This window comes from Anastrepha obliqua, chromosome 4 (genome assembly GCF_027943255.1).
Source record: "Anastrepha obliqua isolate idAnaObli1 chromosome 4, idAnaObli1_1.0, whole genome shotgun sequence".
NCBI classification, from domain to species: Eukaryota; Metazoa; Arthropoda; class Insecta; order Diptera; family Tephritidae; genus Anastrepha; species Anastrepha obliqua.
Window position 1 is genome coordinate 102,123,428 of NC_072895.1, and position 15,780 is coordinate 102,139,207.

Genomic DNA, 15,780 nt, shown 5'->3' on the forward strand with positions numbered 1-15,780 from the left:
AAGTGTTAATACATTTAAGTGTTAGTTAGCATTTAGCATTAGGTTATTATTGGCACCAAATTAAACTTAAGCGCTACCTGATACTTATCCAAGTCGAGCGGATCAAGATCTGGTGTACGATTTGAATCGTTACTTAACGTTTCCCACTTCAGCACATCCGACGAGGCATCCATATCCTCGCGTGCGAGCTTCAAAATTTGTAGTGTAAGTACGAGTTATGTATGTGAGTGTGATATTAGTAAATTAGAAACATTAATTGCGGTCATTACCTTTTCCTGATGACGCAGTAGCGCCATTTCTACACGTCGCTTATCCTGTTCGATGCGCAAACGTTTCTCTTCGAGTTTCATGCGTATATTGGACAACTTGGAGGCATTCTCAAGCGTGCGCAGATCGTCATCATAGGGATCTTAAGAGAGGAGTAAAGAGATTACATAAAATAACTTTTAAATGATGGAACATTTGTAAGAAATTTCACACCTATTTTACTATTATTCCAAGCCTCCACTTTGCTCGAACCAGAACTTTGCGTTGAACGCCTAGTCAGCGTGTGCTCATAATCATTCGTGCTGCTATCCTTTTGATCGGCATATTGCTGCTGTTCTTCCAGGTTGTCTTTTTCAATCGGATGTTGTCTACGGGTCGAAGGCATTGGACTGCTCACCGTGCTAACAATGCTATTGAGTTGAGTATTGGAGGCATTCATGTTAACATTGTCGGTACTAAGGGGAATTAATTATTGGTAAAAATTGTAATTAAGTGATGGCGATTGTGGCGAAGTTGCTTTGAGTTACCTTGCATGCCGTTTCATTAAATATTTCTCGGTTTCACGATCCTGCTTTTCCGAACCAGAGTCGGTATCGTAGCCCAGCTGCAGCGTGCCGCGTGCATCAGCAATGGAGGAGCGTACAGCCACAGCGGGTTCTGCGAGGATACAGATTTTTTTTGTAATTTTTATTACAGATTTTTTTCGTAATTTTTATTACACATTTTTTTTATAATTTTTATTCTTAATCTTCAACAGGTGGCGCAAAATTAATCAATTATGGAGAGATTTATAATATTTGCAACTATCGTCCTACGGCAATCATATTTGACACTTGTGAGCTAGACAGCTGCAGCATATAAACAGACAAGCAATGGAGCACGTAAGGGCCAAAATAAAGATTTCCGTCATTCAAAATAATGTTTTTTTTTAGTAAAAAGTTGAATGGTTAATTTTGCGCCACCCTTTATATAATTTTTTTATTATTATTATTAAAATTCATTTTTAATTGCCACTTACCCACACTAACATTTGACAGCTTTCGTTCTCTATCGCGCTCACGCTCTCGCTCAAACCGTCCCACAGCATTCAACTGATCTTGAGAGCCACCAAAATTCTCAATCGTCAATTGAGAGTCTTCGCTGGATGAGTTCCTGCGTGAGCGCCGGCCTAAAATGCGTAGAAAAGAAGAAGAAATGTGGGAGTGAAAATGTTTTGTATTTGCTTAACACTTTTGGGCGTATTCACAGACATGAGTTATTATGATTACAAAAACAAAACAAAAACAACAAAACTAAATATTAGTGTGCGACTACAAAATGTGAAAGCCATGCAATTCAAAATACAAAATAAGCGAGCACTAACGTTGCGTTCGGCAGTAAAGAAATAGTTTATAAAAAGCATGCAGCAGATATTGCAAAAAAGTGCAAGTAACGGTAAATATGGAAAGTGTATTGGAAAAATTTTGATCTTAGGAAAGTAGCTGATTTAAAAGTACACATACATACACAACACTAGAAAGCGACAAACTGAGAAATTTACGAGTTTTAAAATTCTAAATTGTGAATTAATTTTTTTGTTTTCTTCATTTTTTTAGTAACTCAATTACAAATTTATTTACTTTTCTGTCACTTTCTTAGTGTGTAATATGAGACAAATATATATATGTATATACAAATACGTATATTTCTATTTGTACTTCTTGTGCGAATTACCTGCATAGCTAGGACGCCGATTTTGCTCCCAATTGCTGGGTCTGCCTGCTGGTACGTAATCACCTAATTTATTGGGATGAGTTTACTTTTAATAGAGTACGTAAATGTACATATGGGTAGTGTGTTTGTATTGTACGAGTAGCCTAATGACTTACGAATATGTGATTAAAATCTATTTCATTGATTGTAAGAAGCCTTTCAAGACTAAAATTTAAATCTCAGTGAGTTACAGTAACATACATATGTATTTTTTATAAAAAAAAGCGAAAAACGTTTACAAAATTTTATGTGAGTTAAAAAAGTATTAAAAAGCGTCAATTACTAAAAAATTGTAAGTAAGCGAAAACAATCTCATCTAATTTGCTCAAGTAAAAAGCAGCAAAATCTAAGTTCAGAATAAAAGATTTTAAATATTAACTTGCATACATAGACATATAGAGAAATTTCGTTTCAAATTTACAGAAATACTTAAGCTAGACTTTCACTATGCATTTTAAAGAGATACGGAGCGATCAAAAAAATTTACTTTACTATACAAATTTATTCGATACAAATTTAAACGACTTCGTGGTGGAAACAGGGCAATATGGGTGTATTTATCTGTTTTAATTAGTGTCCGTAATTTTATTTCAATTAACCTATACGGAATTTTAGTATGCAAAAAAACTTATTCTAGCTTCTTGACACGGCATAAGTAATATGAGTAAAATTTATGAAAAATAATATATTTATTGAGGTTATGAGATTTAGTGAGTTTATAGATCGCATATGCTGTAATTAGAATTCACTACATACTAGAAACAAATTTTAGAAACTATAAAGTGAAGTTAAAATTGGGAATTATAAAACAACTTACAAAATGAAAATACATTCTGTCAAAAAAATATCGGGAACTGTTCATTTAAAAAGCGCGCGTTACACATTTGTCCAAATTTGGTTGGCTGGAATGTTGGCACAACTGTCCACTATAGTGTCGCAAAGTTTGAGCGTGGTCTGTCAATTAGCTTGTTTATGGCATTTAATTACAAGTAACTCTATCGGTCAACCGCAGGTTTGTCTCTGCTATTTTCACTATGGATAAAAATATCGAACAAAGAATTTGTCATAAATTTTGTCTTTTCAACGGGATTTCGTGTGCCGAATCGTTGAAAATGTTGCAGAAAGCTTATGGCGAGTGTGCTTTATCAAAAACACGGGACTACGAGTGGTATAAGGCTTTTTCAGGGGACCGAGAAGTCGTAGAAGATTTGCCCCGATCCGGTCGCACATCAGAGCCTTCAACGGATAAAAATGTCGGTAAAGTCAAGGAAATAGTGCTGAAAAACCATCATTTAAGTTTGAGGGAGGTAGCTCGGTACCTTAGAGTGTCTCACGAATCAATTCGCAACATTTACACCATCAATTGGGCATGAGAGAGAGTTGAATTGAAAAAATTCATCGGAAGAAGTTCGCTGAAAACATGCTTGAGCAAGAGAATTCGGACCCAACGTTTATCCAGCACATCATAACAGTTATAACAGGTGATGAGACGTGGGTATATGAGTTTGACATGCAAACCAGTTAACAGGCGGCTGAATGGCGCTATCCACAAGAAACCGAAACCCAAAAAATCACGTCAAAGTAGGTCAAAAGTGAAAGTCATGCTACTCGTTTTCTTTGATTATCCTGGTGTTGTGAATAAAGAATATTATTTGGACGTTATGCGATGTTTGAGGGAGAATGTGCGTAGGAAATGGCTCAATTTGTGGAAAGAAAACTCATGGATCTTTCACCATGATAACGCACCGTCTGATAAAGCTCATATCGTGAAAACTTTTTTAACCAAAAACTTGACAAATATCATCGAACAACCACCGTATTCACCGGATTTAGCCCCCTGTGACTTTTCTTTTCCCAAAACTTAAATTGACAATCCGCGGACGCCGCTTTAAATCGATAGAGGCAGAGCTCATTAAGGAGAATTCGCTGAAGGAGCTGAAGAAGATCTCTTCAAACGCGTTTAAAAGGTGCTATGATGACTGGACTAATCATTGGCATCCCGTGTATTGCTTCGAATGGAGCCTATTTTGAAGACGACAAAATACATTTTGATGATTAAACAATTATTTTGCGTTTTATTGAACAATTCCCCGTACTTTTTTGACAGAATGTACAAAAAATTGAAGAAATATTTCGAAAAAAATGGAGTAGACAAGTTTGGAAAAAATATGACTGGCTGTAATTAGAATTCACTACATACTAAAATATTTATTTTTAGTTTTTTTTTTAACAAAATAAAGTTCAGTTTGGAAATTAAAAAGAAAATTACGACGAAAAAGCTTTGGTTATGTTTTTACAAACTTTTTTTCGAAATTGTGTTTTTGAAAACTATATTATTTTCCAACAAAGCATTTTGAAAAAGGAATTTACGATATTTTTAGTATTTTAAAAAAGCAATTTCGAAAATTCACTACACACTAGAATATTTATTTTTAGTTTTTTACACAAAATGAAACTATGAAAAAGTGATTTACTGCATTTTTAGTAAAACCAGTTTTGAAAGGCTTCAATAAATTCTTTTCAAAGATTTTTTGCAAAAAGTATAGAAGTATTTAAAAAACAAAACGTTTCGGAAAAGGAATTTACGGTATTTAAGGTAAAAACGATTTTTTAATTTAAATTTTTAATGAAAATTTTTTCGAAAACTATTTTTTGAACAAAAACGCATTTCAAAATACTGTGTGTGTCACATACTTCAAAAACACATGCTCGCAAACATTTTTTTTTGTTTGTAATATTTCTGAAAACGTATTTTGGTAAAATAATTATCGTAAAGTTATTTTGTATAGTACTCAGATACTTAGATGGGACTTAATGTTAACATTTCAAAGGGGGTTTGAAAAACTATTTTTTAGAAATCATTCAAGAAAGTTAATCAAATTAAAGTACTTAAGAAAAAGCATTTGTAGAAAGCCTAGCTTAAAAAGCAATACAACATTTCAAAATCATCTAAAATTAACTCTCAACTTCACACATGCATACATCGTGACCATTCGTGCATGTATGCCGTCCGTCCAGCATTTCTTTGTAGCAAATATTTACAAACCTCTTTCATCAGCCTTTGTCTCGATATTTGACTTTTCTTTCGATTGACGTAAACGTGCGGGAACCAATGGCTCCTGCTGCTGGTGTTGTTGTTGTTGTGAGTGCAACGATGATAAGGTTGTGACGCCACGTGACTTATGAACAACAAAAGCTACGCAATGCAATTGAAAAAAGTGAAAAAGGAAAAAATGAAAGGAAAAATAAAATTTAAAAACTCGTTTGGTTAACATAAAAAATGCAAAAATGACAAAATATTTGCAGGTGATTAGAGCTGCATTTGCCGGTGAAAATTAAATTAACATATATAAATGATTCTAAAAATTTAAAATATATATAAACATTTAATTAAGGCGTTCCACACTTTAAACAATTATAATACACAAAAAAAGAAAAATAATAAATAAATCCTAGCGAGTTGGAAAGCTTTATTTTTTAGACTTTTTTATATCATATCTGCGCGAAATTATTTAAAACATTCACTTAAACAAAAATTTTACCTTCGTTCTCCGAATTTCTCACCCCCGCATTTTGCATTAATTCACTTCTGGCCGAAGGATCTGCCGGGGCCGAAAAAGAAACTAAAAAATAAAAGGAAAAAAAGTAACAAAAAAGTTGTAATTTTCACGAAATATTAACCACTTAAGCCACCTTTGCAGAGACTTGCATTTATGAAGGCATGGATTTTTTTATTTAGTGGTTAAAAATTCTTATTTTTGTCATAGAAGCAAAGGTCAACTTGAGTGCTTGGTCATTGTGTGTGCAGGCAAAAATTGTTAGAGTAGATTTAGTTAGAAATTTGGTAACGTTTCGAGCAGATGGGGTTTGTTGAGGCTGGAGCAGAATTGCCAACAAGATTTATCGAGTAGAGATATTAATTATTTGAGTCTTTAGGGTGTAAATTATTACCTGTCTGGGTTTAAAGTACAAACGGGTTATAAAAAGCAACGGCAAAAGTCGCTAAATGAAACGTGAAATTAGCAATAATTTGTAGGGCAATGAAAATTCGCAGCTTGCTGCAAATGTTGCATACATTTAGGCATGCTTTGTAGCGATATTTGAATGAAATTGCAAAAGCTGAAAATTTCTCTCAAATAAATTAGTTCAAAAAATTGCTTAGGAGGGGAATATCACGTAATTCAGATATTTTCATGAATTTGGTTCATCCTTTTGATTTCATAGGAAGTTTTTAAAAATGTAAAATTTGAGAATTTCCGAGAAACGTTCATGGAAATTTGTAAAATTTATTTGAGGATTTGTTGGGTGAGAGTATTTTAAGAAAAATGGCGCACGCAAAAAAGTGTTGGTTTTCAAAAAAAAAAAAAGAATAAAAGAAAAATCACAACATAAAAAATCTATAACCACAAAAAAAAACAAAAAAAAATATAAAACCAAAAAAAACAATACACCACTAAAAAAAAATATAAAGCACAAAATAAAGAAATAAATAAAAGTAAGATATAAAAAAAATTTAAAAAAAATATTTAAAAGAATATAAAAAAAATTTTTTTAAATGTTTAAAAACAATAAAAAAAAAATTTCAGAAAAATGTTTATTTCTCAAAATAAAATAAAATATAAAAAAGTAAAACAATATTAAGCAATTGAAAAATATTAATATTAAAATATAAAAGAAATAAATGTAAAAATTAGAATTTAAAAAAAATTATACAAAAAATTGTATTTCAAATGTGAGTATTAAGCAAAAATGCCAAAAAATATTAAATGCGGTCAAGAAAAAAAAGTTAAAAAATAAATTTTAATTTTTATAAAGTATATAAATAAGACGACAACCCTATTCCAAATAATCGTTTTCAATGATTGGTCCACCATTCTAGGATTCAACTGGACTTCGGGCTTTACTAATAAGATTTTGAATGCCGTAGAATTTACTAAAATACAACAGTAGGTATCGAAAGATTTCAACCGCACTCGTTCTAAATTTTGCCTCACTGTGTTGAGTGGCTAGCGAGTTTACTGGGTATGAACCTACTGTTCGATAGACTAAAAATGGCATAAGATCCCAGCGGTCTATAGTAGCTAGGCGGTGTAGAAGTAACAATTATTTAACCTTCATATATGGCCTACTCTAAGGGCTTGAAACTTTTCTTTGATTTTGGCAGGTGGTGATCTAAAATATTGTGAGAATACCGAGTGAGTAAACTCAAGGCAGAGTAAGTGCAGAGGCGGTGTTTGGGGCCTAGAAGGCAGTTGGGGGGAAATTATTTTTTTTTTACCTTTCAGTGGCTATTCGCTAGCTATATGAGCGGTCACATTTTGTATGTCCTTAATCAGACAAAGATTGAAACACATTTCGGTTATCAACGATGGCCGGTTCTCTGCCCGTCAAATAACTCATCAGCTGATCGATAGTGCTGAGGTGCCGGTAATATGAGAACTTTTCTAGTACATGGGATTTCTTACTCAAATAAACCATATGTTAATATTGATCACCACTGATCAGAGGGATATTTTCCCAGGTATTTTTATATGGATTCGTTTTTACTGCCAGTCGGACGAGGTTATTTTCTTATGATGATATTTTGATATTCTGGGCTATGAGCACATTAATGGGATAAGTAAGTAGTAAAAAGAAATTTTCCGTGGTAGTGTGATGTACAAAATTTTTATTTATCTTGCCTAACCTATTTTTAAATTTGAGCTCCAAAAGGATTTACCAATGCTTTGAAATTAAAAGAGCTGGAATTATACTTAATTTTTTTTTTGTTTTAGTCATGAACAGTCGTTTTGGGTTAGGGAAATGGACTACTTGCAGTGCAAGCTAGCAACTTAAATGCTTTAAAACAAAATTCAAAAGAAAATATTTTTTATAAATAATAAAAATATTTTTTATAAATAATAAAAATATTTTTTATAAACAATAAAAATATTTTTCTTTATAAATAATAATAAAGTTTCGCTATTTTGAATAGTGACAAGTTTCAAGGAATTAATTTGATTAATTATAAAAAATTAATAATTATTTAACAAAAAAATATTTTTATTTATACCGGACGATCTACAGAAATTTAAAAATGGAGATTAACAGCCAAATTAATTCCTTCAAACTAATCACTATTCAAAATAGTAAACTGAAGGAGGTCCACATTTTTTGGGAAAGAGGAGTTAGAAAACAATATTGATACTCAATAGGAAAAAACAAATTTTTACTGGCAAGCAACCACTCTGCAAAAAGAAAACCTTTTTATGGGACACTAACTTTGATTTTTGGAAAACAAAAGTATCGGGTTGTTTTAGTTGCATGAGAACTATCGATATCGATAACAAATTCTGTTTAGTAAGGTTGGCAATGGCATCATGAATCGCTTAACGCCAGACTAACACTTCCGAATTGCGGAAATTTATTTTGAAAAAATCTTTTCGCAAAGTTCATAGACCACTGGCGGCATCGGCCTTTATTTCTTTCGAAATGCGGAAGGAGCTGCCGTTACAGTGAATGATGAACGCGATCGAGCCATGCTGACCAAATTTTCGTTTCCAAAACTGAATCAGCTAAACATCGGCGACATTTGATTCCAACAAAACGGCGCAACTTGCCATATAGCGTGCCCAAGAATCGATTTATTGCAATATTCAAGCAATCATTGACGCCACACAGCAAGATATATTGGAAAACTGTAGAAAAATTGTACTGATCGAATGGGCCATGTAACTCGTAGCCGCGGCCGACGTATGACGGATATTATATTAAAAAATAAATGCCATGGAATTATCTACTAGATTATAAAAAAAGTTCCAACAATATTTCTGTTTTGTATTATCATTTTAAGTTCTCAAGCTTAAAAAAACCACCCGATATATTGCTTTGAATGGTCGTTATGTTTTTGTTTTTGTTTTTGGAAACTAAATAGTATATTTTCGACACTTATAACTTTTGAATGATTTAATTTTTAATTTACTTTCAACAAAATCTCTAATAATTGAACTTTTTTAGGGAAATTCATTTTATTAGAGCAGTGAGCCATAGGAATTGGCAGCAAGTACTCCTCTTTTCTTAATTGTAAAATAATAATTGTATTATTTTGTATTTGTGATTGTAATTTGTAATTGTATTGTTATTTTGCTTTTAATAAATAAATAATTTACAACAAAAAACAATTAAAAATTCAAGGTAAACCTAGCCTCACAAATACTGTTGTTGTTGTAGCAGTATTCTGAAAACCCTGCTATGGTCGGTGAGCAAAAATGCCATGCTTTATGGTGTTACAACAACAACAACAGTATTATAATTAAAACTTTAAAAAATTGATTTTAAAAAATTTTTTTTTTTTCGTTTTTTTTTTTTTGAAATCCCAAATATTTCCCTAAGGCCTAATTTATTGATTTCACTCAATCACTTATTCTCATATTGGTTAATAGTGTGCAAATACGGCACGGCCAGTGCTGCTTAGCAAATGTGTTAGATATTGAGCAAAAAAGTGCGCGGCGGCAACATTTGATGATTGCTTGGAGACGCGTGAAATAAGAAAACAACGTTGATTTTTCTTGCTGCACATCCAAAATGAAAGTGGAAATGAAAGCTCAACTAGGGGGCTAAATGATGCCCTACACATGAGACGGCTTGAAATAATGACAAAAATTATGAAACATAATTTAATGAATACAAAAAATGCGTGGTGTATAAAATATGCATCGAATTTCGATAAACGCATACAGAAAAATTAGAAACGCAACTGCAAACATTAAAAAAGTGTGTGCGGAATTAAACAAAAGTAGAAAGAATGCACACAAATGAACGAAAACATGCACTAACTAAGGACTGCAACGCATTTGAAACAATTGCAACAATAATTTTAAAAATATATATATGTAGTATAGAGTATATGTAGTATGATGAAACACAGAACAATGCTAAACAAATATATTAACTGAATTTTGTTTTTGTATTTTTTGTTGGTTTTTTTTTTTTTTGTTTGGTAAAGACCTTGAAATGGAGGTCGACTCGTTGGTGAGCCATAAATCGAGTCTGAATCGCTTCTCAGATCTGGAATTGGTATGACTGGCTGCATTGTGAGGCCCCTGCGGTGACATATTCCATGCTCATTAACGCCAAAGTTACGTTTACTGATGACCTCTACAATATTTTTTGTGGCACACAGTTTTTATACAGAGAGAGAGAGAGAAGGCATAAGTTTATGTTTCTTTATAGGATTTCGGTTTCAAGAAATTTACTAAATGCTTAGGTACATTTTAAGGTATTTAATTAATCGCATCTCTTTAGAATGAGGGCGATTTACGGCAAGTGGTATGTACGAATAACGGAAACTGTATATCTTCAATAGGGAGTAGGGGAATGTGACTGTACAAGTTGAAAGCAAAGTTATCTGATAGTCATAAATGAATAAAAAAATTTTATATCGAACAAATTACTTTTTTAATTAATAAAATTCGGTAATATCTTTCGAACTGCATGTAGTTAGGTGATTTGAGGTAGAGTAAAAACTGATAAACAAAAATATAAAAATACTTGCGCATAGTAAGTGCCATTCAAAGTGAGTGTGAAACGCAAGGAGCAAACCAGCCTTTACTACGTAGGTGTGGAAATTAACACTTTTTACTTCTTAGCATTTTTTTGTATTTTCTCCAAATTACAGTATTTACTCAACGTGTAAGGAGTACATTTAGCAAATAATAGCATTAAAAATAAACAAATACGTAAACTTTTTCACATTCGATAAAATTCACAACAGCTGTTGCTGTCAAACAAAAATTTGTTTTTCTTTTTTTTTAGTGCAAATGCATTAATGTACAAATTCTCATAGGAAAAAAAGAAGAAGCATAACTTCAAAAGTATTTATTTATATTACATTATTTTGGGCTGTTTGCTTTGCTTCCAACATTTGTAGACGCTCATGAGCATATGTGCAAACAAAATACGAAAGGGAATGCGCTAATTATATTGTACATGGCTATATGTAATGCTTAGCTTTATTGAACCGTTTGGCTGAGATTTCAACATACCTGGTGCATCCATGCCCGGATAGCAAACACATTTTGCTGGATGAATTTCAAATAAAAGAAATAAATCGGCCAGTAGTACCACTAAATTCAGCTTCATTGAACTGCAATGCAAACAAAACAAATTAAAATTAATGTCATATTGCACTACATTCTACACTTACTTTCGCATGTAGGTAACATCTTCAGGATTCATATGGAACACATTATATGGCAAATGTTTTTGACAAAAATTGCTGACTAAAGACACATTGTGTATAGAATCCTCAACGGCTGGCAAATAATTAATACGTACAAGCGTCCATGGTAGCGCTTTGGGACAATAATACGATATAAATAAAGCTAAACAAACGCCATCACATAAACTTTGATAATCATGTACTGACGGAACGTTGGGCACTTGCAGGCGTACACCCTGTAAGTAGAGAAGGAAGTATACATATTTTTGGTTATTTTCTATTATTATTTGCAGTGACCTACATTTTCATCAGTTGCGCCCAATTCAACTTCTCTGGCGATACGTTTCTTCAGTGAAGTGCATGCGTGTGAGATCCACAACAGCAACAGCTGATCAAATGGTTGCTCGTGTGGTAGATTTTGGCCATTATTACCCGTAATTCTGTAAAATAATTGTTTGAAGTAATTCTAAGCAAATTAAAATGTGTAAATGGTTAACAACTCACCTTGCAATGGCGCTTGCTATGCGATCGCCCGAAGTTATTTCTTTTGCATACAAAGTCATTAGTGACTGAATCACAGACATGTGGGCGTTCTAATGGATAAGTAAAAAATTATGCAAATATAATTTAAAACATATTTTTCTATTAGCATTTTTTTAGATTTGCGTCGTACAAGGTGGCGCAAATTTAATCACACTTTCGAAAGATTTATAATTTTTACAAATACGTACAGGCAATCAATGGAGCGCGTAAGGGCCAAAATAAAGATTTTCATCACTTAAAATAATTGTTTTATTAAATCGAAACAAATTATTCAAAAACGAAATTGGATGATTAATTTTGCGCCACCTTGAATTATAGCAAAATCTTCTCGGAATTTCATTAAGGGCTATGCATTGTTTGCCCAGGCGCGGTTTCAGAGATAAGGCTTATTTCTTGGATGATACGGGCTGTGAGCTAACACGTTTTTTTGGGCATATTCCTAGATAAAGCCGATGTTAACACTAACTGGAACACCGACCCAGACAGGTTTTAAGAAGGTTACTACAGCAACCTAAGGGAAAAAGTAAGCCCACCACGTCGAGAGGCAGCTTAGTAGGAAGGTCGAGTGCACATAACCTACAAAACGCGCTGAACTGTGCTGCATACATGAATAGGTTGAAAAGTGTCTAACAGTCTAGTATGGCTTATATTCCGGCATAATTGACAAGAGCATATTTCAAATAAAAGATAAAGTTAATTTATCATGTTGAAGACATTGAGCTTGATGACTCATTTGGAAAGTAGTAGTAAGCACGAAATTTCCTGTAGAACCGCTAATCAGACTACATTTCTTAATAACAATTTAATGCAGACTCATCCCACACTCAGTTTTGCCAAATGGCAAAATTAGAAAAAAAAAACGGAAAAATGCCATGCCGGAAGTTATGTCTAAAAAGTAGGAAACTTTTTGCTGGAAAATTATCCACGATTTCATTTATGTTCACTCTCTCTAGCCTCATAAAACCGAATTTCGTTTGAGAATTTAAATAGTTCAGCTTTAAACAAAACATAAATATGTATGTATGTGTGCACATACATATAACTTACGTCAAAAATTGGTTTAATAAAAACACAATAAATGAGTTACTTACTATCCTTAACGGATTCGTTTGAATCAAAACCGTTTCGGTTAATGGCATCTCTGGTGACTCAGCGACTGGCACACCTTTGCGTGACAGTGTCTGCAATATGGACCAATGGTTCAGACTTTGATAGTTCGGATCCGAGTATATATTGGATAATGTCTGGCAGTATAGCGTTGCATTTCCCATTTCCACAACAATTTGCGGCTTCAACCGTTCCTGATTGTCATGATCGGTATAGAAGGGTTCACGCAAATTGTCTGGAACGTTATTGTTGAACGCTTTCGCGAGGAGCCACTTCACGGAAGCACGTTGATGTGCCTGTTGCAGAGAAAGAGAATAAAATTATTAGATTACTGCTACAACAACAACAACAAAAATATTTCATATTTTATAATAAATAGGCATACATTTTGCTACAAAACCACATTTTGCTACTTATAACCGTTACTACATTTTAAATCTAATCAACACACTCCTTGCTCCCTTATAGAGCCACTACTTCTTGAATTCTTTGCCAGCACGAGACACACTATGAATTTCCACTGTTGACATAATCAACAGCATAAACGGCATAGTCGACGGGCAGTAGTGTGTGCTAACAAAAATAACAATGGAATGTCTGTGAGTAACTCTGCAGATGGCAGGGGTAAGTAGCGTAACAGCGAGTTTTGGCATGCCATAGCGTTGTTCATTTTTTGGGTGTAACCAAATTGACTGATGGCTATCAGAAGTGAAGGTGATGCAAACGTACGATAGTGAAAACACTACACTTTTCATTTAATAACATTTTTTGCTTGTAATTTTTATTAATGTGCATATGTAAATTTTATAATTTACAGAAGAATTGACTCACCTACACATTTTTTTTCTGTATTTTTGCAAATTCGCTTTGAAACCAAATTGGAAACAATACTAAATATTTGTTGTTGTTACAGTATTTACAAAAGTGACAACATTCTGTAGATTTTTTTTGTTAAAAGTCTTAAAATTGCTTCCAAGTATATACAAACACAGTAAAATCAGTTGTAAAAACAATAACAAAATTAAGATAAACTGGTCGCTGGCACATTTATGAGTAGGTGGAATACCAAACCAGGTGCTTGGCTCACAACGCTCACGGCAATGCGAGCACAACTCGCTTGTAGGTGGGTAGGCAAAGAATGAACCCGATAAAAGCATATAAATACGTATGTACATACATAAATTTAATATTTAGACATCACACACACATACAGCTATGTACCTAGTGTGATTGACACCATCAATTGCTGGTGTGTACGCTTTCGATTTCCTAATTGGTTTTAGATTTTCTTAAATGCATCTAATAGCTGCGGCCAGCACACACATTGCAACAATTAAAACTGTAACTTGTAAAACTGCTACCTACAATGCTAGCGTGTATACATATGTACATGTATGTATGTTGATTACATGGGTATGTACCATTGAATGCGCTTCCACTTGTAACTTCACAGTCCAACCGAAAGCGAGAAATACTGATTGGCATTTGATGATATCATATTTTTTGCCTTTATGCTGCCGCGTCGAAATTCGTAGGTAAACAAGTGCCAACGACTGGGCTGATTTGCGTGCATACACACATACCTATATACATATGTTTTTTCGAGTATTTCGATATTTATGCTGCTGTGCCTATTGGAATTGTGTCGCTTAAAAATAGATAACAACGCACACATACCTGTCTAGTTTCTTGCTGTCCAGCATCCATCATGCAATTATACCCAGAGCAGACTAAGTGTTCCAAGTGACCAGCTGTAGCTCGTCACAGAACCGATCCGTGGTAATCGTTGTCGTCGTCGTGGTCGTCGACGTCGCAGTCGTCTTTCGCTCAACCACGAGCACAGTAATCCACAAGCAGACAACAGCAATCAATCCTTCGATTCATGCAACAAAAAGAAAGCAAAAAAGCCTTCCTAAACGAAACTTTCTTTCACACTATTCATACACAAAAAATTTCAACAACAAATTCCACATTTACTAGTATATCAGCCACTGCAGTTTTGGAAAGGTGCTACGCCTGCTTAAAACTTGTGAATCACTCTCTGGTGTTTTAGTGATTTAGCCCACCGGCGTGGGGGTTTTGACACTAAAGATTAAACGCACCAGTGCATCAGCTGTTGCGACTTATCGATATTTAGCCACATAACACGCACTTCTTCAACATATTTCTTTGAAATTCTATTAATTATATAAACAATTATCAATTTGTTTGGCTTTTCTTTCACTTCGCTTAGGATATTTGGATAAATACAAAGATTATCTCATTATTAATTTCTTCGCTCAAAAATTTTCTTCAACTTTACACCAAAAAAGAAAAAATAACACTTGTCTTCTCATTCACACGCACACTTGCTGCTTACAAAAGCAACCTATGGCGTTTTCTTTCTCGCGCATACATTCAATACGCAAGGCACGACCCTAACCGAAAATGGGAGTCGCGTAGTGAAATTTTTTTCAGCCGCTTGGGAAGTTAGATATTTTCTTATGAAAATTACAATTTCACTTCGATTTCGAATGGCTTTTCCATACGCTTGCAATTAAGAAATAATTTGCCGTTACTCACAATTATATTGCAACAAAATTTGACTGATTTTTTTATATATTCCTCAGCTCAATAACACCAGAGCGAATAAAATCAAGTGAAAGAAAACGTCATCTAAGACGTTGCCATATGCGTGGGAAAGTAGTGAAGTAAATTGTTCGCCAATTGACACCAATCAGAAAAGGTTGACATACTGAGTAATTTCAACAACGAAAAATCGTGTGAACTGTCAAAAACCATTAATCGTGGTGAAACTAATTCACCGCACTCAGCTAAACAGTGAAAGAAATTGAGAGCGTTTTTTTTTAACAGAATTGAGTCTACACAAGCAAAACGATAGTTTATGTATTCCCTGTAATGTTTATTGCTCT

General features: G+C 33.6%; 1 protein-coding gene across 24 annotated transcripts in view; it reads right to left on the reverse strand.

Annotated features, from left to right (window-relative positions):
• Nucleotides 1-15,518, reverse strand: part of LOC129246215 (patronin) — a 51,155-nt gene extending 35,637 nt beyond the window's left edge. For 14 of the 24 annotated variants that reach the window (XM_054884852.1, XM_054884844.1, XM_054884834.1 and 11 more), the window contains exons 1-15: nucleotides 14,546-15,424; nucleotides 12,853-13,164; nucleotides 11,723-11,811; nucleotides 11,520-11,658; nucleotides 11,204-11,454; nucleotides 11,043-11,143; nucleotides 10,006-10,155; nucleotides 5,562-5,642; nucleotides 5,066-5,215; nucleotides 1,981-2,043; nucleotides 1,286-1,435; nucleotides 795-924; nucleotides 481-722; nucleotides 270-409; nucleotides 78-188 (exon numbers count right to left, since the gene is read on the reverse strand). In XM_054884852.1, the coding sequence (XP_054740827.1) occupies nucleotides 78-188; nucleotides 270-409; nucleotides 481-722; nucleotides 795-924; nucleotides 1,286-1,435; nucleotides 1,981-2,043; nucleotides 5,066-5,215; nucleotides 5,562-5,642; nucleotides 10,006-10,155; nucleotides 11,043-11,143; nucleotides 11,204-11,454; nucleotides 11,520-11,658; nucleotides 11,723-11,811; nucleotides 12,853-13,164; nucleotides 14,546-14,578 (2,142 nt within the window). In that variant the 5' untranslated portion in view covers nucleotides 14,579-15,424. The other 10 variants (XM_054884851.1, XM_054884835.1, XM_054884848.1 and 7 more) reach the window with 8 other exon arrangements.
• Between the last annotated feature and the right edge of the window lie 262 nt (nucleotides 15,519-15,780).